Source organism: Clupea harengus, chromosome 18 (genome assembly GCF_900700415.2).
Source record: "Clupea harengus chromosome 18, Ch_v2.0.2, whole genome shotgun sequence".
Lineage (NCBI taxonomy): Eukaryota > Metazoa > Chordata > Actinopteri > Clupeiformes > Clupeidae > Clupea > Clupea harengus.
The window spans coordinates 3,643,802-3,669,808 of record NC_045169.1 but is presented as its reverse complement, the minus strand read 5'-3'; the positions used below and the strand labels follow the sequence as shown (position 1 = coordinate 3,669,808).

Genomic DNA, 26,007 nt, shown 5'->3' with positions numbered 1-26,007 from the left:
CTGGACTGGAGCATTTTATTTCGTATGGACTTTTCTCAAACATTTATAAGTATAAAGTACTTCATTTTACAGTGGTTATTTTATCCATTGTTGTAATATTAGATCAAATACAATGATAGACAAATAATGAGATTCCTCTGTTGGTGATAATGTATTAAAATTCATGTTGTGTACAACATAACTGCAACTGGCTACTATTTGCACCGGCTCACGTGGATGCCTCATTACTACCACTCAATTGTGAAGTCATCCTCTACTTCCTGTAAATAGTGCGAATTTTTTTTCAGTTCTATGCTCAACAAATGTAAATCTAAGCAGTGTATATAAGATATTCAAACACTGTTTTAGAAAATATACGTAACTGATATTAAACCATGCCCGTCTTTGTGTTGTCAATACACAAAAAGAATGTAGTCTATAGTGTACACGGTAGTATTGTCTATATATCCATCCGCTATTTTTAGTCTCCTTTCAGACTATTTAGGTCCTTTCACTGTCAGCAAGGAATAGACCCCGTGTTAGCTGAAAATACAGTTTTACGGAATTATGTGAACATTTTATTTTAACATTTTAAGTTTGCTATTGAGTATATATTTTAAAGGACGCGCTTCCTGTTTTCTATCGGAGAAAGCAATTAATTGAGTTTAAGAAAAAAATAAAGTGAAGCTAACATTAGCAAGCTAGACTGTCGACCAGAACAGCTAGCTACGATTCATAGCAGCAAGGCTAGCGACCAAAAGAGAGCTGGCTAGTGTTTATCATTTTGTTAGCATAGGTTTTTCGAGCAATATTTCTTCATTGTGTATTTTGGTGTCTTATGTAAATATTAGAATACGTTTTACACGTTGTCGTTTATGGGATCATCATGTCAATGAAGCAGGCCGGTGGAAATCGTAAACCCGGCGGTAGCAGTGGCAGTGCTGCTGCGGCCTCTGGAGCCGGAGGGGGTGGAGGAGCGGGTGGACGGCAGAGTCTTGGCAGGTGGGTTCTGCGACAAATATGTGATTCTTGCCCCCAGTTTACATCTGTTCACGTTGACAGTGCCCGATTTGCCGTTTATGTAGGTAAAAAAATACAATGCAAACAAATGCCGTATAGTTGTATGCAAATTTGTCTCAAGAATTTGGAAATGCTTGGATATTAGCTAACCTCACGTTTGAGCAGCTAATATTCTGATGCCAGTATGCAGCAGGCCGACAAATGCCTTTGTTAGACAACAGTTTGCTGTGTTGGTCCATGAAGGCTATGAATGTAAAACCATGAACCATAGCTGTATTCCCTTTTTGTTATTTGCTTTGTGTCCTTCCATAGCGTAATAAGCCAATGCATATAGCTAGCCACGTAAACGCTAACATTTGACAAGCTGAACGTTGTCAGTGAAAACTTGCGTGGTGGCTAGCGAACGAGTTGCCTAAACGTCTAACGCAAGAGTGGCAATGCATGTCCAGTGTCCCATGTCTTTTGAGGCCATTCATTTGGCCTGACATGACAACTAGTCTACTCGAGCAACCAAGTTAGCCCGTGTTAGTCTTAAACCCTTGCTAAATTACCCGTCAATTGACAGGCCAATTAGGTGTGTGGACGGTCCTTTGCGAAGCATTTAGCTAGGAAGCTAGCTATGTATTATTTTTTAGGGTTATAGTTGTTAATTTACGAACTTGGCTTGTCAGCTAAATAACCCAGTGTCAATGCAATTGATTGTATTTATGTTATGATAGTCAGAAATCACGTGTACATTAGTATGTGGATCCAGTATTTGCCTGCAAGCACCGTTAATTTGGTTCTGCGCGAAGGAATGCGTTAGCTGAATGGCCATGTCCCAATGCTATATGAAGGCAAGCTCAGCTGGCAGGTTGATGTTAGCTATGTATGCTAGCTAGGTTGGTCGGCCGAATTGAGTGGTACGGCAAGGGACTGTCCCAAAATGACTGCATTTGCATTTTCGACATTGTATAGTCGCAACTGCTTTTGACAGTGCTCATATAGTTAAAAACCATTTAATCAGTTGCAGTCACTGGTGTTTATCTTTTGCGTCCTGTATATTTGGGGGATGATCCGATGTTGCGATCTAGCCAGTGCCTAACGCGCGCATGTGCGTGTGAGTTCTGCAGGGGAAAGTCAAGCGAGGGCAACAACCTTGACGTTGTCAGGGTGCTTAAAATTGTGTCCTTGAATCATGACATTTGTGTAAGTAACGTACTTGGTGTCTAGATTTTAATGTTTACCAATGAGAAGTTCAGTGGATCAAGCAATACGTGTAATAATTTGAATAGCCTGGAATTTTACCATGGACATGGAATGGCGTAGTGTAATGTAGGCTAGTTGGCTAACGTTCGTGCATTGCGATGGCTACGTGGAATGAGTGTAAAAGACGAAATCAAGTAAATTATTGACACTAGTAACGGACAGGTATACATGCTGCAGTGGTCTACAACATTTAAAGCTGGCATGTATCGTCTATGGGAGCAGGCTATTTCGTTTGAGTAAAAGTATGCTTACCCATGAACATCACTATAGTGACTAGAAAAGCTACGTAGAGACTGGCGTTTGAGGATTGTTATGTTGGGCAGTGGGTGTGTCTCCATGTGCTCAATCAGCTTTGACCACTTTAGCCCGTCTGATCACGTTTTGCCATCGGCAACAGACAAACTCGAAGACCTCACGGCTCTCAACATTCCAGTCACTGAGCCATAATGAAATTGCTAGCTGTAGACCAGCAGTCACAACCAGTTTGCAGAGTTGGTTTTGCACCTGTGACATAGTTTGGTGGAGGGCTCGAGGCTGACATGAGTTAAAGGTGTGTCATGGTTAAAAAGATGTCGGTGTTGTCAGACACAGAAATGACATCCTGAGGGCACAAAACAAAATTTAAATTGTAATGTTTAAACTGCATAGATAAAAATGTTGGCTTGAAAGATGAGTGTAGCTCAATTTGGGTGCCCTTGTCATAAATGCGGTGGCATTGCTTTCAAGGAAGGGTTAACGTAGGTTATTTGCCCGAATTTAGGTTATTTGTCTTATATTCTGTATTGGCCCCCAAATCTGCTACTATTTGGCCTTGTATAAGGGGGTTGTCTCTTGGATCATTTAGCATCAATTTGATGTTTTTTGTCTCTGCTGTTTGAAATATGCCCCGTTAAATCGAGATGTCAGCTTTTCTTTTCAGAAAATAAAAAGGCCCTGAGATGTAGTGATGGATGCCATGGTTGATGTCAGTTAAAAAATTGTAACTACAATTCTAATTGATAAAAGAGTACTGTGCTATTTGTGATGGCATTGGTTTTGGTAATGATACATGCTCTGTTCTTACATTTTTAACTGTTTTCATTGTTTGTTACAGGGGACGAAACACTTCCAAGGGAACCCCTGCTGCAGTAAGTCTTGATGTCCTCCTTTTGTGTTTATTCGAGCCGTTTCTGCTATATACTCTCTACATTTTCATATGCCTAAAATGATTTTTAGTTAGGCCCATTAATGAATCAAGAGGGAGATAATGCAAATACAGAAAAGGGTGGTGGGGTGATATGACCTCATCAGTTTTACAGTAATTTCATTTTACCTCAGTAACGATAAATTGACCACATTTACGTAAACCTAAGGTTGGACATAGGCCTACCTGTCTTCTGTCCAACCGAAGCTCCTACAGCCATAGCTCCTTGACAACCTAAAGCAACAGGCCATGTGATGAGACTCATACATCTCAAAGATGCGCTCCAATGGATGGGGAAGATTTGCTCCTCTGCAATAAGCCTTCACATCTGATGTCACCTTCACTTTTAGATGCCACCACTTCAACAATGAACTAGCACTTATAATCATTCTGTGCAAATCACGCAACTTGATATTTAACTCCGGTTGCCAGCATGGGTTTCCCCCTCTTTAGTCATCTCTGCCTTGTCATGTTTGGCTACCAGCTTTGTTGTGGTGATTGGTGTCAAAAGCGGAAATAGGATGGGATGGATTAGAATGATTGGGTGTCACACTAATTTTAGATTTGCACACTGAGCAGAAAGCTGACCTAATTTAATTAACCTGCCGATCTGATGGGTTAAGGAAATATAACAAGCAGAGAGAGACATATATAAAAATGAATGATGCAGATATGTTTATTTACATATATATTAGAAAAGGAGAAATAATACATTAGACCGATGCCTTTCAGTGTTGGAGAAACTCATGTTTAGAAGATCACTAGCTCACTCAAAGCTTTTTTGTGGTCGGTTTAAAATGTCTTGAAGATTACTTAAAGGTGTTCACACGCAATCCTAGCTCTGTAAATGGGACACAAGGTGGCTCGTACTGAGCAATACACATTTCCAGTCAATGAACAATGTTGCCTAAGGGAGCACTGAAATAAGGGGTGTATGATTGTTGATATTTCAACTTAACAGCCAATCTTTTGCCAGGATCAATATTAAACCTAGAGTCAATGCAATTTATTATGATAGGAATATATTCATATGATGAATATAATGATATAAATAAATAAATACAGTCGATTCTGGCCATGGGCACACTGGATAATAGCACGTTCCTCTTTACTGCACAGGTCTGCAAAGTTACAAAAGCCTAAAGCACAACTCAATAACAGTTACAGAGGGAGTAACTGCAGAAATCACTTCTCAGCTGCCTGAAACGCCTCTTTGCAATGCCAGCCTTTTCCAATGTTACATGAATGATGCAATCTCGTAACATAATCCTTATTGCCCAATGATGATGTTATTGCCCACGGAGCTGACCAATCAGAGCAGACTGGGCTCATCAAAACAAGAGTTCTAACAAAGTGTTTCAGACAGAGGGTGAATAGAGTTCAGTTTGAGAAAAATAATGTGACCAAAAATAGAATTATGAACATTGAAAATTAACATAAGAGGTCCCCTTTAAAGGGTGGGGCCACGATTCCAATCCAGTACACTTTTTGTCAAATTCGTTGAATTGCTCCTCACGGTCAGTTGTCAGTTATGTGTGTGTGTGTGTGTACGCACGCTAAAAAAAAACAACCTCTAGTGTTTGTCCACAGTCCTGGCTCTGTAAATGGAAAACTAAAAAAGTGGCTCAGACCAGTCACACTTTTCCAGCCAATCAACACGGTGGTTCAGAAGCTGGAAGGAGGGGGGGTCATTTGATTGGCTGTTGAGTGCAAATATAAACAACCTCCGCCAGAATCATGGACTGTACCTTTAATGTTGGTAGGTCCTGCATTGACTAATAGATTCACAATTAAAAATTTTGGAAAAAGCACAATAACAGCACAATTTCACATGGTTCCACACCCATGCCCTTAAGCAGAGTCGACTGTATTCCTCTTTCACTTCACTCTGGGCTTCATTCATAACACAGAGGGGTAGCATTAATGAATCAGCCGAAAGGGTTTACCCTTAACATCACAGTGTCTTTGGCACATGCAGTAGACTGGGCCTGTGTGAGGATTGCCAGTGGATGAAAGCCAATCTTTTATTTAAGAAAGCCTTGGTCAGGCATGGTCATATAGTTATACATGGTTCTGTCATGCAGAATAACTAAACAAACACGATTTAAGAACAACTGGCAAAATAATCTGTTTAACTAATCTGACCAGCTGCAGATTATTTGCATGGATTTGCAATCAGGCCATGAAGTTCACCTCTCTGAAAATGCTCTTGCAGGGGGCAATCAGGATCCTCATAGCCTCAAAATCTGTGCGAAGGTATTTTTTATATATGCTGCATCACCATTGAAGCACAAGAAAAATGGATGAGACAGGGTGCTGACCACGATATGTCTGTTCCTTTCAACGTTTTGTCCATTGTTTTTTGTATTAACAATTTGGCTGGTGGAAGCCAGCTTCTGTTTTAACCAGAGAGAAAATGGGCTTGGGATCTTTGTCTTCCTTTATGGCCTGGCCATTGTGTAGGGAATAAGTCCAGTGTGTTTGTGTGGTCACTGTTGATTACACTGACCCTATAAAATCTAAGTCAAATTTGAAATAAATTCTTGAATGGAGCAACACGTCTTGAGTTACGGAGACTACCGGTCATTTATCAGTTATTTGTCTCATGCTGCCATGATTAAAAGAGTTCACTGTTGTCTGTTTTGAAACGAAAAATATATGAAATCTGTAAAATGAGAGCTTTTGTGATTTCCCTGAAATGACACTGTAAATCACACTGCTTTTGCCCATTCTTTTTTCAGACTCCTTTCAATGGCGTTTATGCAAACATGAGAATGGTTCATATCCTGACGTCAGTTGTGGTAAGTCTGTGGTAATGTTTCAGAGAAGTGGCCTTGATGTCACAGCCAATGTACCAATCTTATCCCATGTTGGCCAGATCTCTGTCTGGCATCCTCGTTTAACATCACAACCCTTTAGTTGACATAGTGTGGCCCGTGCAGACCTCTCTGAACTGATAAACAGATGACCAGAGCCATTCATTGTATATTATACAACAGTTAGATCCGGTTGAACAATTTATTAATTTCTGATTGGGCAAGAGGCATTCCTGGCACACCCCCACTCCGACTCTTTACCGCTAGTAATCACACACGGGTTTCATATACTTCATAACCATTGAATTGTACGACATCAGCAATCTATTATTCTTAACACGTGTGAGACGGAATTGAGACGTTTTTCTTTTAACGTTATATTTGACAATTTTCGAGTGAGGAAGTGGAGCAAATGGGGGGTAGGGGAAATGAACATGTAACGTACGGACAGGCGAGTACAAATGAACATGTAACGTACGGACAGGCGAGTACAAATTAACATGCACATATAGCCTCTCTGACTCAACTTGGCTGCAAAGTGACCATATCAGTTACTTGGCAAAGCTTGATGCAGAACATTTTATTTTTTTTAGTATGTATTTTTTACAATTTTTTGAAGCGGAGAATTCTTAATCTGGCCTCGTGCCTATTTCCGAATCCCAGCCGTGGGGATATCCTTTACCAGCCCCACTGTCACTCGTGCCATATTGCTTAAACACGTCAGGAACACACATCCCAGAAGCTGTATAGCCAGGCCCCTTTTCCCAAGCAATGTATCTTTAACCAGTGGTAACTGAAACAGGACAAACAAGATGAATCAGTTGGCGCTGGCATTCCAAATGTTTTCCTGCCCCCGGTTTGTTTTATCCGAGGCCTTATCAAGATTGTCTCCTCTGATGCACAGGGAACCAAGTGTGAGCTGAAGGTCAGAAACGGCGTTATTTACGAGGGGATCTTCAAAACGTATGGCCCAGAGGTGAGTCACAGCCGTTTAGCTGCAAACTGTGACAAAAACAGAAGCACGCTGTGTGATGTGTCAACCCAGCTGTCAGTGCTAACATCGCTAGCTGTGGCACAGCATTGCAACCGTATTGCACAGCATTACAGCCAACAGTGGCACTGGCCATAGCCAGAATTACATCAGTCAGTCTTTCACTGTGTGTTGCATTGGCAGCAGCACGAATTGCCTACTTTAGGGTTTTCCTTTTTCATGGACTTCAATTAAATTAAAATAAATCATTTAAATCAAAGAATTATACATTTAATTAATTGAAATGTAATGTACACGGATCATATAATCCAAACACCTTGAAGAGCTGAGAATAGGAGAGCAGTGGTCAGTTAGTTAACAGGCATCTGACAGTCAGTGGTGGACAGTGGACTCATGACTGTTCAATACCTCCAGTGCGACGTGGTCCTGGACGCCGCCCACCGGAAGAGCCCTGAGCCCAGCGCAGGCCCCCGCAAGGAGGACATCGTGGAGAGCATCATCTTCAAGTCTTCCGACGTGGTGGTGGTCCACTTCAAGGATGTCGACCTCAACTTCGCCAAGAAAGGTGAGACGACTCCCAGCCAGACCGTGCTGTTCTCATCTCCTGTCCGAACGCACCACATCGTATACATTCACTCATATCCATTTTAGTGTCTCTTTCTGGGACGATGCCCACATTGTGCCATCATCTGTGAATATTCATATAACCCTTTAGTGGTTGAAGGAGGCAGGAATATGGCACAACACAGAGAAAGAACTGAAGCCATGGGAAGGCTACACATTTAGCTACGGCCAATTGCCTTATTAACAGGGAGCAAAACCGTTCTCCATAGATATGTCTGGCATTAGATTGGTGGACACTTAAATGGAACTGCAGTGCCTTATGAACATTGCTTGGTATTCCAAGTAACCAGAACCAGATTTTTAAATTATTCTTAAGTGAGACACGTGTCACAGATGGCAGCACAGGCCGACGCACAAACTGGCTTTGATGTGGTGATTCCTTGAATGTTCTGCGTATAATGATGTGGGTAGATCTGCAAGACTCCTCATTTTGTTTCGTACCACTTTAACCATTTACTTAACACACCAGGTTTTGCCCCTCAAGTTTTAGGCCAGGATTATGAAGTGACTGTCTTCCTCCAACTGACACTTGTCTTTCACTGTCTTTCTCTCTTAAAGTACCTACAGAAGCAGGTAATGCAGCCATTTTCTCCTCTAATGCAACCTCTGGCATTTTGTTTTCATTCCTTTATTTAATTCACTACAGTATGTATAAATCTAATGTCAAAGGCTTACTTATGTTCTACCAATCCCCCTTTTCCAAAAGACTTTGCCTTTACATCTCACGTTGTAGAGTGTAAGAGCATACTCTTTGACTGGTTGTGAGAGGTTCCAGCAACAGAGCAGTGACTGTGCTTTTTGCAGTTTAGCAACAAATGTTTGAATACAATTATGTGCTGCGAGGTCTCAGCCATTTTTTCCAGTCGCTGATGTACTGTATGTTTGTATGCACACACACACACACACACATACGACCTATTTTCTCATTGAGCCTCAGATAAATTCTGATGAGTGTTTCACCAAATTTCAGCACTAGACAAAATCGTTAATTTGATTAGAGTACGGTCACTAAAAAACGTAACGTAAATGAATGGAGTACCTGTATGCCTCAGCCTTGACCTACAGGGTTTTTCCTGTCTGTGAATACACGGCCATTTGCTGCTCTGTCCGCCCTAAAGCACATTTTGACTTCATTTTGTTTTACTATTATTTCCTTTGCCTCCTGTTTTGTTTTCTGTCCAGTAGACACTAATTGTTATCAGTTGTGTGGGCACGTGTGCTGTTTGAATTAGAATGTGGTGATCTAATGTGAAGTGCATGGTGTTCTGCCTCTCCTGTCTTCCTAATCCCGCTGTGTTAGCTGTAGAACAGTGTCCACTGTGAACCTCGTTCTCCCTGACGTGCAGTGTGGTGTGTGTGTGTTGTGTGTGTGTGAGCTCAGACACCGTGCCGCTGGCATGCCATCATCGGTTCCAGCAGTTGCTCTCCAGGGTAGCGAGTCATGTAGCTCTGTTTTTGGGATGCCAGGCCCCACTGGTGTCGGAGGAAGTCCAGTACCAATAACTTTTGATCAATGATATTCACTGGCCAGCACTCAAATTCATTGATCTCGTAAATACTTCTGAGTGTATGGATACATTGTTCAGGACACATTTTTAGGATAAATGCCATGATGCAGAGTATTGGGACATTCTGAAATAGAATTCTGAATTCCTGGATTTTAATGGTAAACTTTCCTTTACGACATTGGTTTCTCACAGTGGGAATCATGGAATAGTACTAATGCTATCTGTATGGACACCTATCGATCACAACCAAGAACAGGAACGCAAAGTTGGAACGTTATTTTACATCTAACAAGCGCGTCAATCAAGTGCTCAGTTAGCTGTCCCTCTGGGCTTTAAGTGTAGACTTAAATACACATACACTATCAATTGGTTGAAGTACCAGTTTAGGTGATGCAGATTTCATTTATCCAGAATACAAGGAAGGACAGACCTGAATTCTTAACATGGAACATAGCAGTGAAAGAATTACTGTTATTTTTAAACTGGCCTTTCTCGTAATGGGGAATGAGGATGTAATCATGAAGAAACGTTGCCAGAAACACCCTCTGTGTCAGGCTGCAGAGCTGGTCCCTGTGAACGTGCTCCTGGCCACCTGATCTGCTTACCCATAACTCCGCTGGATCACATGAACGCTTTTCCGCAGCCTTTGGCTTCATTTCAGCACACTCCTTACAGTGGGTTCTTCCTCTTCGTCATGTGCTTGGTGATCATGGGGTCAACTGACTAGGTGAAGGCTTAAATCGCTGTTAGCATTTAGCCGTCTGACAATCAAGGGAAGGATGCAATACGGGGGTGCTCATGATCTGGTAGAAAGCTATCTGCTGTGATTTGGGTTTTTTTGGTATTTGTTTGTCGTTCGTTCACCACACCAAGCAATCACTTGGTGTTCCTATGTGTTGTCCTTGATTGTGTGTCTGTCTGTGTTATGTCTGTCATATCTTTTACGTCCGCATGTGTTTGTGTGTGTGTGTGTGTGTGTGTGTGTGTGTGTGTGTGTGTGTGTGTGTGTGTGTGTGTGTGTCCCCAACCCTTCTGTGTCCTGCCTTCTGTGTCCTGGTCATTTCCTAAGGGGAATAACTATCGTGTGTGTGTGTGTGTGTGTGTGTGTGTGTGTGTGTGTGTGTGTGTGTGTGTGTGTGTTTTAGATAACTTCACAGACTCCGCTGTGAGCGCACGGGTGAACGGCGAGCACAAAGAGAAAGATCTGGAGCCGTGGGATGGGGGAGAGCAGCACGCCACCGACAGCCTGGAGTCTCTGGACACGGACCTGGTGGGACACACACACACACTCACACACACACACACACTCTCTCACACACACACACACACTCACTCACACACTCACACTCACACACACACACACACTCACACACACACAAACTCACACACACACACACACTAATGCATATTAACCCACATCACGCCCTTGCTGGTCACACACATATCCAGCGATAATCGTGCGCACATGCATAATTTCCACCCTTCCAATTAGACACTCAATGTAATGTGCTAATCATGCATACACAGCCCCTCCCTGTCCATGGTGGTTCCCCAGAGCCGCTCAGTGTGTGCTCTATATGCACGTGTAGCGCTTGGAATATTAACTGTCTGTTTTCTGTTCCCCTTCTGCAGTCTAATGGCTGGGACCCTGATGACATGTTCAAGTACAACGAGGAGCAATACGGCATCAAGTCCACTTATGACAGCAGCCTGTCTTCATACACGTGAGGATCTCTTTCTCATCCTTCTCTCAACCATCAGCATCTTAATCACCTCAATGTGATTCTTCTTGTTGCATGTGTTGGATGTTGAAACAGTGTTGGCAGTTGACTTAGAACTGTTTCTAACCTGTTCACACTGTATGTTACATGAAAATTCTGGAAACAATAATCTAGCTGACATTGATGGCTTCATTTAGAGCTGTGATGTCCAGTATTTGGCCGTCGGTAAAAGGCTTTGGATTAATGTGGCTCTTGTGGTGGTTCGGTATCCCAGAGTTGCCCTGGAGCGGGACAACTCGGAGGAGTTCCTGAAGCGAGAGGCACGGGCAGCCGCGCTGGCAGACGAAATAGAGTCGAGTGCCACCTACAAGGCCCGCGTGGCGCTGGAGAACGACGAGCGCTCCGAGGAAGAGAAGTTCACCGCAGTGGTGCGAGGAGGAGAGCGGGAGGGGCACCCACTCAACAGGTTAGATACACACACACACACACACACACACACACACACACACACACACACACACACACACACGAACATGAACTGATTTGACCCAAGTAGTAGCATCCCATACCACGTACATGTCCCAGTACCTACGGGGACCAGGGCTTGAGTCAGACCTGCAGTCCTTTCCCAATCCTGCTCCCATTCTCTCCCACTCATTTCTAGGGGTGTGCACATTAACCGTTTAACAGTTAATGGGTTATTTGTGGCTGGCCGTAAGGCTGCAGATAATGGGAAATGTATCGGCAAATTAGTCTAACCTTTTCTTCTGAGTGTGTATAGACCAATACTTCTGCGTCACCACACAGGGGACTGGTGGCAGAAAGTCTATGAAATTCATGATTTTCTCAATGTTATTAAAGAAATGTACCATGTTTCTATAATGTCCGTATAACTTCTTTTACACTATATAGTCACATACTACAAAATATTTTCTCGTCAACAGAATTACGAGTCACTTTAGAGGTTTATTTTATCCCGGTTTTCGCCCAGCTGACCAAATGCACGCATCAGCCACAACGCTGTATTGTCTGTACTTTCAAGACAAATTAACGCGTTGATAGTCTTTAGCCTTAGGCAAAACACGAAACTTAACATTGGGATTTTGTTTCTATTTGGTATTACACCTGACAGCATAACTCTTATAAATCTAATATAACGCACAAATGCACTTTCACAAGCAACACACACACACACACACACACACACACACACACACACTCACACGGATGAGGGCCCTGTTTGCGTCCACAGACTCCGACACGTAAACTCATAGCTGTCGGAGTGGTGCTGTGGAAGCGTTCTGAGGCAGCATTAAGGCATTGGGATGGAAAATGTGAGCCGAGCCCTAGAGGTCGTTCTTAATGAGCACTAATCAAAGGCAGTAAGGGAAACATGCAATTAGCTGTGGCAGAGAAAGCATTCATCACAAGTAGAGAGGCGGTTTGCTTCTCCGCTTCCTTTCCTTTGCTCAGTGCAGCGCAAAGATTCTTTTAAAACGCTTCCGATGAATTATTATTATTATTTCAATGACAAACGAGTCGTTTTTTTAATTAATGTCAGCATTGCTTTGAAATATGTGTTAATTACATTTTGCCTCGCTCTCTCTCTCTCTCTCTCTCTCTCTCTCTCTCTCTCTCTCCTCCAGAGAGAACAAGTACATTCCCCCCGGGCAGAGGAACCTGTCATGGGGCTCCGGCCGCCAGAACTCCCCCCGGCTGGCCCAGTGCAGCCCCGGCCCCCACACCCCTCGCTCTGCTCCCCATGACTACAGCTCATCCCCCAACATGGACCAGCGCGTCGTCAACGGAGGTAAACATTCATAAGCGGCCCCTCCTTGTATCACTGCCTTTTGTGCCTCGGTGAGTCGACTCCGTGTGGCCAGAGTGTGTAGCTTACCTGAGTTACTCTTGCAGGCAGAGTTTTGATTATTAGCGTACGTCACTGAGTTCATCGAGATTATAATGAATCTAGTGTATAATAATGATACAATTATTGGGTAAATAAAAATCCATAGTTTGCTTGATAATTCTATCATACACATAATCGTAGTGATGATTCAAAGCTCACTGCTTTTAGCATACCTTAAGAACTGATATCTGCATAGTGAAATGTTTTAGTGGCCGTGTAGACCATGGGCTTTGAACAAGTTTACTGTTTCTGGTTGTCATCTGCAGAACCAGGCAGCTCGCACACAAATTTGGAAACTCTTTCTAGTTCAAAGGAGTTTATTTCCTTTTTTGTTTTGTTTCTCCGGAAACAGAACTGCAGGAGTCTGTTATGCTCATAAACTACTGCTTTGATTTTTTATTTTTTTTTTTCTCTGGAATAACAACAACAGTCTCAGGCATAATCAAGTGTTGGGTTCTGTCTTCTGTCTTCAGTCTCAATACATGCCTCATTCGTTTCTCTCCCCATCCTCTTGACGTCTGTCTGCTCTGCCTCACCTCGTCTCCCATGAGTCTTCTTCTTCTCCTCCTCCTGAACTGTAATGCAGCACAGCTCTCAGGTTGTGCCCACTGTGGACACTAAGGGCTGATGTGTGAGGGCTTTAACCCTAGTGCTGCCAGTGGGTGGACTCGCCCACAGACCTGTAGGTTCAGGCTCCAGTGAAGAGCTGGGCCTGTTCACCTGTTCACACGACAACAATAACTGCATGTACAGCTGCGGTAGGCAAGAGATGGTCCTTCATAGCTCATGACCCCGACCTATGAAGATTTGTTAAGATGAAATGTAGTAAGGGGAATTGCCGCAAGTGAACGTTTAAAAAGGCAAAAAAATGAAAGAATATTGATGGAATAAAACGACTCTTTCTTCTAAGGGGTCCGTTTTGATTGGCAACTCCCATCATGCCTTGGCCCTCCCTTCCTCTCTCTCTTTTTCTTTCTCTCTTTCTTTCTTTCTCTCTCTCTCTCTCTCTCCCTCTCTCTCTCGTGTCCCTGTTTTCCTCTCACTCTCATTCTTTCCCTACCAGGTAGCCATCCCTGGCCATCCCGCTGCCAGTCTCCCTCCTCTCGCCCGCCCTCTCGCTACCAGTCCGGCCCCGGCACTTCCATGGCCGCCGCCGCCTCCTCCTCCTCCTCTTCCTCCTCATCTTCATCCTCCCTGCCCCCCAGGGCGGCTACGCCCACCCGACCTCCCTCCAGACCCCCCTCCAGGCCGTCCCGGCCCCCGTCTCACCCCTCACCCGCCCCCATCTCCACTCTGCCCAAACGCATGGCCTCCGAAGGTACCCGCTCCCCGGCGAGGAGCAGCCCTTGGCGCTGCTCCCAGTGTGTGGGAGGCGTCTCGGTGGCCTGTGCTGTGTGGAGACGCCTCCAGCTTCTGCTTTCACAGCACCCGCCGTCGTCCAACAGCAGAGGGGTTGACACTAGTCAGCCCACCGCAGAGTCTGAGCTTGCCACCACTGCAGTGCTGTGATCAAAGCCATGCTATTGATAGAGATTTATTTATTTATTTATTTATTTATTCATTTGTTTATTTATACATTTACTCATTACATTTACCACAGGCATTATTAAGCTTTCTATCCAAGGCAACTTACTGTTCAGATCAGATGCATTTATATGTTGCCAGCCCCTGCTTCTGCCAGTTGCCTTGTGCCTGATACATGCCTGAAATGATAAAATAATGTTTTTATTTAGAGATCTGTCCCTCTGTTTTAAATTGCTTTCCCAGCCCCGAAGCAGCATGGCTTTCATCATCTGATGCCCTGTCAAGTAGGCACAGGTCTTGGGGCCAAATGTATCAATCTTTGTGTACAACTTGCCGTAGGACCATGTGCACACACACACACACACAATCCCTGGATTTGTATAAAAGAGGTTCTCCGTCAGATATCAAACACAGCGTACACATAGCGCACGCCCACTCTCATGATGAGACAAATCAGCGTAAAATCACGTGCAACAACGTCCACTCCCACAATTATCTTCATATGGGTTAAGACGCACCGAAAATTGGTAGGATTAGCATGTGCATCTAGATAAACCTCCCCATGGAAGGCGTGCCTATGGATGAAATTAGTGGGGATTTAGGGGAATCAGCTGCCTCTGGTCATAATGGTTGGCGTAATTTGGTAAATAATGATAAGTTGATATATTTTTAACAAATTCTTAACGAGAACACTCAATTCTCCATTTTGTAGTTTGTGCAGTGCACTGCTTAAACAAAGAATGACTGAAATGTCATGGTGGATTCGTATATAATTTGGTTATTGATTGCTGTAAAACGCATTTTAATACCTTGATATACCTCCCATATCATTGGCATTATTGCGGTGTTGACAGTGAAGTTATGGCAGTAATAGGCCCACTCAGTACGTGTGCAAGACTCCCTGACCGTACACAGATCGTTTAGTCTACTTGCATCATCATTAGTTCCTTTTGGTGTCGCCAATCAGCTAATTATAAATATTATGCGCACGTCACCTCCAGACTATGCACAGAGGTACACATGTTTTCACGGCAAGTATCTTTTCATCAGCACCAATGTGTAGAAAGGTGCTCCGCATGATTTAGAGTGTACACACTGTTGGTGTATGTGGCCCTGAGACTGGCGGTGTCAGATCTCCAGTGCGCTGACCTGACGTGACCCTGCTGCTGTGACTAACTGCCTGGGCTTCTCCTTTGGGGTGTATAACCTTTGACCTTTGACCGCCTCACGTGGACTCTTGCGTTCGTCCTGTCTCATTGATCTTTGGGGTATCCATCTCTTTCCCTGGTGTGCACTGTGGCGTGCGTCTCCTGCACTTTTGACATTCATTTCAGACTGAGAGTAGACCACGACCCAGCTATCTGTTTATTGGTGGGTGTGTTAGATGCAGTTCAGAGTATGCCCCCCTCAATTTGAGTAGAGTTAATTTGTCATAACTAGTTGATGACACAATTTGGATATGTTGGAGGCATTGGATCGAGATAACAAGTTAAGATGTCAGAAGGAATAGTAATTGGCCCCCAGCATGTATTGTATGTGAAAGTGAAGCATGACCATTGCCTTATTCCAGCCTTGCATTGGGACTAGCAGTACTAGTGCACACCGGTCACCATCCCACTGAGCAAACACGCAAACACAAGGCACTACACTGCGTGGTGTGAACAACCAAGTAACGTGTGGTCACAGCTACTAACTCCTCTCTCAGGCCAGACACCCTTTTTCACTGTGGCACGTGTCGGGGGACTGCACTGTTTCCAGGAAGGGTTAACCGCGTGAAATAAAAGACACACATAACAAGCGCCATGTTTGTCTTCCTCCCAGGTCCTCCCAGGATGTCCCCCAAGTCACAGCGCACTCCCCGGACGCACCGCGTTCCCTCCTGCCGTGGCGGAGGACCTCCGGGAGGGGACTTCCTGTCCCACAATGCACCTGGGGAGGCATCGGCTCCCCCAGCCGCTCGTAGTAGCCCCTCTGGTGGTACCTGGTCTTCCGTGGTCAGTGGAGGTAGGTGTCTGAGCTTCCTACCACCCAACAAAATGAAAGTAGTTACATTCAAGCGAAGCAAGGGTCAATTATAAAATGTCTGCATGCTCACATAACAGAATTTCATTTAAAAAAAAAAAAAAAAAAACACTGCATAGTGCTTGTGTTACAGCCATGTTACCGTATCATAAGGCTATCAGATACAATTCTGTCACATTTCTTCCAACAGCGCACAGACCTCGATCCCCACGGCAGAACAGCCTGGGTGGAGCGTCTCCTGGGTCCTCTGCAGTGTCCGCTCCCCAGACTGGCACTGCCCCTGTGGATTCAGTGGCCACTCCCATGACGGCTGGATCGCCCATCGCCGCCAGCCCCGCCTCCAACCTGGCAGCCACGCCATCAGCCGAGGGTAAAGCCCAAAACTCTCACTGAGATCTGTCGTTGGCGGAACAATGTCCATATCTTTGATGGACGTTTTGTTTGTGACGTCGACGCTCTTGGGTTCTGCTCAGTTTTGATCCGCTTCATGATCTGTGTGTTCATCACTGGCGGTTCTCTCTCTCTCTGGCTTTGTGTTCCGTAGCGAAAGAGCCTCGGGTGCAGGAGGCAAGGCAGAACTCTCCCACCGCCAACAAGGAGAACGTGAAGCCGACTGTGGAGTCGTCTGCCAGCATGGCCAGAACAGTCAGCAAAGGTGTGTGTGTGTGTGTGTGTGTGTGTGTGTGTGTGTGTGTGTGTGTGTGTGTGTGTGTGTGTGTGTGTGTGTGTGTGTGTGTGTGTGTGTGTGTGTGTGTGTGTGTGTGTGTGTGTGTGCACCCAGATGTTCTCCCCATTGCGTCGTCAATTCACTGAGTGCTGGTGTGTTCAGTTTACTAGGTGAAGAGACCATGCTGTGTTTTCATTACGTTTCTGCCTTGCCTTTGTTGTCTTCGTAGGACCTCCCAGCATGGCTCCGGACCACAGAAAGCAAATAGACAATCTGAAGAGGTTTAGTGTAGATTTCAGGGTAAGTGGATGACTGTTTGTCGTTGTAAGTGTTTGGCACAGTACAAGTGCTAAGACCATCATATGTGATTTCAATGACCATTATATACAAATTGAAATGGAAGTGTATATATACATTCCAAAAAGGATTTGGTGTTTTGTTAGATGCCTATGGAGAAAAAATGCAATAAATTCTGATGTTTAGTCATAGGCTTAAGGCCATTTACCCCTTCAAAGCATCAAAAGTTCCCTTATTTATCTGGCCATTCTCACCTCCTTCCCCCTCGTTGCCAGCTGCAGTCCAGTTCAAACCCAGACCCAGTCTTCGACGCCAAGACCGGTCCCGGGGAGAAGCCGAAGGAGCCTCCGCTGGACAAGGGCCCCGCCGACTCCACCGGCTCCAAAGCAGACTCCTCTGGCAGAGACGAGACCTCCACGACCCCTGTTGCCACGGCCACGACCCCCAACATGAGCACCGGAACCAAGACGGGCGCCCCCTCCCCGTCTCCCTCTCCCTTGGGCGCGGAGCAGAAGAGAAGCCCAGACGTGACCTCACAGGGCGTCCAGACGTCCACCCCGGCCTCCAGCGGCGGAGCGGCCAAACCAGACGGAAAGGACGACAAGGAGGAGAAAAAGGACCCAGTGCCCGAGTGAGTGGAGGGGGGAGTGGAGGGGGGAGTGGACGGGTGGTGAGGCAGGAGGTCGGGGGAGATGAGAGATTGCAAAAGTGAAAGCAGGGAAGAATGTGATGAATGAATCTGAGAAAGAGGGAGGCAGAGAGACGCACAACTTCTGGTGGTGGCCGTTTATGTTTGAATCCTTCTGACAAGATGACCTGTGTCAACTAGTGACTTAGATGTTATAATTCAGGCATGTTGGTCAGTAGTACTTTTGATGGTTGGTATTGTCATGCATTTTATTTAAATTATAACAACCTTTTTTTATTTTTATTTTGTATGTTCTGGTATTTCTCTCTGAGTAAGATGAAATATCTTTGACTCCTTGACTAGACTTTCAAGCTCTCATTTATTAATCTGTTCAATAATCTGCTACAAAATGTTCTGGTTTGTGCCACAGAAACATAAGGAAGTCCACCCTCAACCCCAACGCCAAGGAGTTCAATCCTCGAGCATTCTGTACACCAGTAAGCCACCCTGTTCTTATTTTCCCGATTAGGGTCACGTGTGTGTCCTGATACGTCCTCACCTGAACTTAATGGCTAAATGTGTTCATCAGCTGTTGATTGATGAGGATCACAAAGGATCAGTGGTGTTACTTAAAAGTCTGTCACAAGTAGTTGTCTTTGGGGGCAAATTCAATGTTTTTGCCCTGCCCTCTACAGCCTAAGCCGGCCACGCCGACCCTGCCACGACCCCAGGGCCAGCCTAGCCCCTCCATTGTGGTGCAGCAGCCGCCGACTGTGTACGGCCAGCCCGTGTGCTTCCCCCAGATGTACCCGCTCACACCCGTCAGCCCTGGAGTTCAGGTGAGCACCTGCCTGCCTCTCTCTCTTTCTTTCTTTCTTTCTTTCTTTCTTTCTTTCTTTCTTTCTTTCTCTCTCTCTCTCTCTCCCTCTCTCTCTCTCTTTTTCTTTCTCACTCTCTCTCTCACTTTTTCTTACTCTCTCTTCCTCTTTCTTTTTCTTTCTCTCTCTCTCTCTCTCTCTCTCTCTCTCTCTCTCCCTCTCTCTCACTTTTTCTTTCTCTCTCTCACTTTTTCTTACTCTCTCTTCCCCTCTCTCTCTCTCTCTCTCTCTCTCCCTCTCTCTCTCTCTCTCTCTCTCTGACAAGCATACACTCACAAACATACACACATTAATGCATACGCAAATACACAAATAACCCCCCTCTCTGTCTCTTTCATTCCATCTCTTCTGGGTCCATGCATGTTCCCATCTCTTGACTTGTTCTTGTGTCATCTTTCCTTCACGGTCTCTGTCTTCATCCGTCCACATCCAAGGAGCCGTCAGCTTTAGTCCGACTCATGCCGTGGTTTAGTGTGTGTTTGTGTGCTCATGTCTTCTCATCTATGCATGCACTAAACCCGAGACCTCATTTTTGTGCATCCCTAACTCTTCCTCCCCCCCATAGTCCTGGAATGAATGCATGTGGTTGAGCTGCAGTACTCTTGTCCCTCTACCGCCCTAATATGCATGTTAACCCTCTGCATGGAAGAGAATGGTCCTTCAGACGAAGGTGTGAAAATGGCTTCAGACAAAGTACACTGTTGAGACAAACAGATGTATAAAAAGGCTTTCAATGAATCGCCTGCGTTGGCACCATTTTCCTAAGTTCGTTACAAGCCCAGGGCAAAGGTCAGGTACATGTATCTAAGACTAGATGGGCTATTGGACAAATGGATACGCTCAGGTTCACCTACTTTCATAGTGGTGTTTTAGTGTGTTTAACAGGGAAAGACTCGCAGTGTTGCATGTTGACACCTGTGAGAAACACAAAGGCCCTAATTCACTAATGGTTTGTAGGTGAAAACTTCATACCACAAAGAATATCCTAGCTTGTATATTGTAAGAAAATATACAAGAACATATTGATTTTGCTCTGAAGACCCAATCTTTACTATACCCTCTTCGCTCATCTTGGGCGCTGCTTGAAGGGGTGGGGGGGATGATGACGAGTTTGCATCTGTGTTTTTTTTTTGCACAGTTAATCTTTTAGTAAATTACAAGGTTCAAAAGTAAGTTCTTTAAATTCAGCAGTGCTTATGCCACAACTCTAGGGAATAGCCATTTTTCAGCATGAGAAAGTGAATTACCATTCCAGTAACTTTTCTCTCATAACCATTAAACTCATTCTGTTTGAGCCTGGCTTCATTTCAATCACGTGCAGCAACAACTACATAAGGGCTGTATATTTACACTCTCCCTTAACAAGCTCACGGAGCAAGTGACCTAGCTCTTGACTACAGCACAGAGAAAAATAAATTCTTATTGTGAAATTAAAGAGGCCTTAATTAGTCCTGTAAGTCCTTTGATCAGTTGACGTATTATAACTTTGTGACGTAAGCCGATCATCAATACTTCTCCTGTTGGAGTAGCAGCCTTGGCTGTAGGCTGTCCTCAAATGGCCCTCTCCACAAGCACCTTCTTAAATGTTTTTGCCAATGGACTGCTTAGAATGTCCAAAGAGAGCTTGTGTGCTATGTACCCTCATGCTCAGGGACAACCAAAGTGCATCTCTGGAATCTGATATGCGCTATGCTACTCCCTAGGGTGATTGGGATGGGATGGGATGCTTTGTCACCATGAGCTGCTACCCAAACCGAAAGTGTCCAACCTTTAGTTCAGTAACCGTACCATCCATGTTCCTTCCATGAGTCATAACATTGAGTCAGTATATTGTCAGTATATTCCATTTTTGTTTGATTTTGACTGGGTCATTTTTTTTTTTGTTGCATTGTTGCCGTAAGCAATGTCTGACTAATGTCATTTCTTTTTTCTTTTTTTTGTAAGTGAGACGATCTAAAGACTGGTTCTTTTTTTTTCTCCCCCCCTCTCTCTCTCCAATAGAAAAGCATTATCTGGAAGGTTTGTGCCATTCTAAGCTTTTTTCCTTTTTTACTTGGAAAGTTGTACAGTATGATGTATGAGCCCCAACAGATGTTGGATTCCCTATTTCTTATTGCAATGACCTAATATGATGGTTAAATGTGTTCATGTTTTTTTTATGTCATTTTCTGTCAACAAGATATATGAATTATTGTACTTGTGAATTGAAGGGTTTTGGTTTTACAAGGGTTATTATAACGTATCATTTATGCACTGTTCTTTGATGGACCCTGAAATTATTTTTTAGTGTGTCAATGCAATGCGTGAATAGAGTGTAAAATTTCTACAAGAATTCGAATTTCTGGTTGTCTAGTATTATGTCCAATGGAGACAACCACCACATACCAACAACACACAAAAAAACATCTTGGAATTCTGCCTTCTTCAAGTGACTGTTCATCTTTAAGTAATGAGGGTCACCATTTTGAGTGTTTGATGCATCGTGGTAGTTCTGGTAGTATTTCTCAAGCAGAGGGCAATTCTGCCGATGACTAAAGACAGCGTATTTGGTACATGGGTGGAGTTAAGAACTCCTAGATCCAGAACATTCTGGCATGCTGCTGTCTATGATTTGATGTGATGAGTGACAGGATCGTTCCCATTGGCATGTTGTTATTTTGTCTCCAGAGGCAGCGCTGAGTTGTTTACCTCTTTGGTTGTTTACCTCTGGTTGTTGATGTGGAGATGTGTGCACTTAATGGTACTTATTTGTTGCATCTTCCCCTCTAACCCCCTCAGCCTCCAGCGATGTACCATGTGCAGGTTCCTCATATGACGGTGAGCCAGTCCAAGCCCTACAGACCAGGTAAAGGTGAGCATGCTGACTAATACTGCATACACGCATAACACCTTTCTTTTCCTCTCTCTCTCTCTCCTCTCTCTCTCTTACTCTCTCTCCTCTCCCACACTCTCTTCCTCTCTCTCATTCTCTCTCCCCCTCTCTGTCACTCTCTCTCTCTCTCTCTCTCTCTCTCTCTCTCTCTCTCTCTCTCTCTCTCTCTCTCTCTTTCTTTCTTTCTCTCTCTCTCCTCTCTCTCTCTCTCTCTCTCACTCTCTCTTACTCTCTCTCCTCTCCCACACTCTCTTCCTCTCTCTCATTCTCCCTCTCTTCTCTCTCTCTCTATCTCCTCCTCCTCTCTGTCACCCTCTTTCTCTTTCCCATCCATTCATCTTGTGTGTGTGTGTGCTTTTAATTGGAATCAATAGTCTGCTGCATAATTGGCTGTCTGCTTAAGGACGGGATGAGAAACATGGGAAATCTTTACATTATCACCTTATTAATTCTGCAGGTGACTGAATGCAACAGACTTTGACTTGCAGTAAGAAAATGTAGCCTGTTTCTAAAAGGTGGTGTTGGGGGTGGGGGGGAGCGGAGCGAGTGTATATAGCTCACTTGATCTACTTCAGATAGCAAGGGGCCAGTGGAGGGGTGCCAGTACTCGTAACTATTTTAGAGGCAGTAAGATCATTAGTGGGTGCATGCAGTGCAGCATGTATTTCAGCACACCCATTGCATTTTCAACACCAAGATCAACTATGTTTTTGTATTTATTCATTTTAGTCTATTTAGAGCAGGTACACTTCACTGTCATTAAGAAGTGAAGTGAAGTGAATAGTGAGATGAATACAGTTTATCAACACTGTTTGTTAGACATTTCCTTCCAGCCTGTGTTAGTTCTTGGGCTGCCACATCTTCACACTTTTTCCCTCCCTCCTTAAGCATGCTGCTACTGGCATAAGCAGTGTTTTGAAGCCAGGGACAAAACCTTCTTTGGTACAGCAGCTATCAAAAGCACCATCTAACACCGTAGAATAGGCAGCCAGCACTGCGTATTAACCAAGCCACATCTGCCATCTTACTCACTAGGCCTGTAGTTGCCTCTGCTCACAATCAAACCAATCAAAATCCAGCTTGTTTAACGGTCCAGACGTGTCGTCGTCACTCAGAACATGTGATGTTGTTCCCTCAGTGCCCAACATGCCCCAGCAGAGGCCTGAGCAGCACCACCCTCAGGGCACGTCGGCCATGATGCACCCCGCCAACGCTGCCGGGCCCCCCATCGTAGCACCGAGCCCAGCCTACCAGACCCAGTACTTCACCTGTAGCCCCCAGCAGTTCGCCAGCCAGCAACTGGTGCAGCAGATGCCACACTATCAGTCACAGGTACCCGACCAGCACTCGGCCTTGCTGGACCACCGCTTATGTGTATGTGTGCATGCATGTGTACGCATATCTCCGTGTATACGTGTGTCAGTCAATTTAAAAAAAATCAACAAATGAAATCGCACAATTTTCTGAGATAAATCTTTGATTTAATTTCATGTTTACTTCTTAAGACTGAGCTTGTAAAAATAGATATTTAAGTGTAAAAGAACAGAATTAATGTAGAATCAACACAAAGGAAGTATATTTAAATTGAAAAACTAGCATGCAAGCTTGTCAGATCCGTGTCAGGTTGGATGCCCCCAGATATTTGACTCATTACATATGCACTTACAGTAATACTAATAAATCCCAGGCAGCTCTGTTAATTATGTTATTCATTTTAACTCGTTGAATATTTCATATATTCATTTTGACAGCATTAATATATGTATAGATTTTCATGACTTGTGTACGGCAGATTTGGGTAGTGGATTTGGGCAGATTTCTGGAAAGGTATCCCCCATCTGTGTACAGACTAGCGAAGTAACTTAGTAACTATAAGGAAATGTGATTTTGGTTTGCTGCTCTTTGTAATTGTGTGTGTGTGTGTGTGTCTGCAGGCCCAGCATGTCTTCAGTCCTGTGATGCAGGGCGGTGCCAGGATGATGACACCGCCTGCACATGGTCAGCCCACACTGGTGTCCACCTCCGCCGCACAGTATGGCGAGCAGACACACACTATGTATGGTAAGAATTTCTCTTGGGTCACAGAATTATCAGGACACACTCAAAGACCTGCATGCACATGGAAACCAAAGTGGAACCATCGCACATCCTTGGCATTAATAGTGCTGTGTAGCAATAGTGATGGCATTAGACAGCTTGAACGAGGTCGTTGTCTAACCCCTGTGTCTTATTCCTGCAGTGTCAGCCGCCCCAATCCCACAGCAGTACCAGCACCCCAATGCCACGTTGCACGCCCACCCGCAGCACCCCCAGCCCTCTGCCACCCCCACGGGCCAGGGCCAGCAAGGAGGGCAGCACGGGGGCAACCACCCTGCACCCAGCCCCGTGCAGCACCAGCACACGCAGCACCAGGCCCAGCAGGCGGCCTTGCACCTGGGCAACTCGCAGCAGCAGCAGATGTACTCAGCCCTGGCCCCCACCCCGCCCTCCATGACCCCTGGGCCTAACCCGCAGTCGCCCCAGGGCAACTTCCCCTCAGCCCAGCAGGCTGTCTACCTCCACCCCCAGCAGGTGCAGCACGGGTACAACCCCTCGCACATGGCCCATATGCAGCAGGTACGGCCAGCGCTCAGATTACTGCTATTCTTTTTTTCCCCCCAATATCACCATCACCATCATAACAATAACGTCATAACATTGAGTCAGTATATTCCATTTTTGTTTGATTTTACGTGGTAATTATTTTTTTGCATTGTTGCTGTAAGAAATACATAGTGACCCAACAACAGGCCCTAATGTTTTTAGTTTTTTTTCTACATCACTAGCAAGTATATCTAGATATTGTCAATGTAAATAGGGAAAGGGGGTAGCATTGTTTCTGATAAAATACTTTTGATAAAGGTTACAAATGATTGAAAATGGCATCTCATTCTCTCTCTCTCTCTCTTCTTTCTTTCTTTCTTTCTTTTCTTTCTTTCTTTCTTTCTCTCTCTCTCTCTCTCTCTCTCTCTCTCTCTCTCTCTCGTGAAGGCTCACATGCAGTCTGGTATGCACCACGCCCAAGCCTCGCATCCCATGATGCTGATGGCCACACAGCCCCCCGGCGGGCCCCAGCAGCAACTCCCCCAGAACGCCCTCAACCCCATCCCAGTGTCCTCCACAACACACTTCTCCTACATGGCACACGCCCCAGGTATGTTCACGTTCTTACGAGAAATGACAACGTAACAGAGGGCAAATACCCAGGCACTATGTGTAGAGTGTAGCAAACAAGTGTGAGCACTGGGTATGAGCTTCAGTGTTGACCTCAATTGTCGATTTTTAATATCCTCCTTTTTTTCTTTTTTTCCTTTCTCTCTAGTGCAACAACACCATCAACAGCAGCTATAGTGGAGGATGACTGGCGCGTGGCACCCCCCTCTATCCCAGAAACCAATCCTCATACCCCCAGAGCTCTCCCCTAGCCCGATCCCTCGATCCTCCAAAAAGCCCTTACTTGTCCTGAACCAGGGGGCAGTCACTAAACCCACATCATGTTGCCCTATCCTCCTTTTCTTCCCAGTAATCAAAGAGTACTAACAGGTAAAAGAGGTGTCGAACAGAGTTTTTAACAAAAAGTTTTAACGAGAATGGACCCTTCCTAGATGATTCAAAAACGGTGCAATGCATCTTGCAGTTGGCAGGGGGCACTAACTGCAAACCTGAATCAGCATGCCAAGAGCGAAGACAGAGAGTAAAACTGGAACTTGCGTTTCCATCTGCACCTTGAAACTTACAACTCTTCCAATGTATACACAGTATTAACATTACTGTTAACTGCTGCTGCTATCGCTGCGTTCAAGACTTGGGGTTAAACTACCAACAAAAAGATATCTGATAAACAAAAATGAAACATGTTGTAACTTAACAAAAGAGAAGCTTCCTGTAACAAACCGATTTGGCAGAAACTGAGGGATTATTTAAGAATTATGATGGTAAGCCCTGATTCACTTGACCGTTGCATAACTGTTAAGTTTAAAAAAAAAAAAAAAAAAAGAAAACTTTTACTTTGTAGATAATATAAATGAATAAAAAATTAAGAAAAAAATACAAAAACATTAAAAAAGATTTAAAAACTGAA

The 26,007-nt window shown here is 44.6% G+C and overlaps 1 protein-coding gene across 10 annotated transcripts; it reads left to right on the top strand.

Annotated features, from left to right (window-relative positions):
* The first annotated feature begins 474 nt into the window (after positions 1-474).
* On the top strand, positions 475-26,007 carry atxn2 (ataxin 2). 10 transcript variants are annotated; one of them, XM_012822184.3, is made up of 25 exons: positions 475-981; positions 3,341-3,374; positions 6,172-6,231; positions 7,151-7,222; positions 7,652-7,802; positions 8,420-8,434; positions 10,515-10,639; positions 11,002-11,093; positions 11,365-11,556; positions 12,737-12,900; positions 14,063-14,317; positions 16,345-16,527; positions 16,736-16,915; positions 17,090-17,200; positions 17,442-17,512; positions 17,785-18,140; positions 18,568-18,634; positions 18,833-18,976; positions 21,017-21,034; positions 21,794-21,860; positions 23,026-23,219; positions 23,822-23,948; positions 24,127-24,503; positions 24,918-25,080; positions 25,249-26,007. In XM_012822184.3, exons 1-25 carry the CDS (start codon positions 866-868, stop codon positions 25,275-25,277), a joined length of 3,363 nt encoding a protein of 1,120 aa, XP_012677638.2. In that variant the 5' UTR covers positions 475-865; the 3' UTR covers positions 25,278-26,007. The 10 variants fall into 10 exon arrangements, with proteins under 10 accessions (XP_012677638.2, XP_012677637.2, XP_031441226.1 ...); XM_012822183.3 differs by having other exon boundaries at positions 21,794-21,866; XM_012822187.3 differs by lacking the exon at positions 475-981 and adding an exon at positions 1,018-2,187 and having other exon boundaries at positions 21,794-21,866.

Coding starts and splice junctions, on each gene's coding strand:
- atxn2 (XM_012822183.3), top strand. CDS start 866: ATGTCAATGAAGCAGGCCGGTGGAAATCGTAAACCCGGCGGTAGCAGT. Junction 982..3,340: donor GGACGGCAGAGTCTTGGCAG/GTGGGTTCTGCG, acceptor TGTTTGTTACAG/GGGACGAAACACTTCCAAGG. Junction 12,901..14,062: donor CCAGCGCGTCGTCAACGGAG/GTAAACATTCAT, acceptor TTTCCCTACCAG/GTAGCCATCCCTGGCCATCC.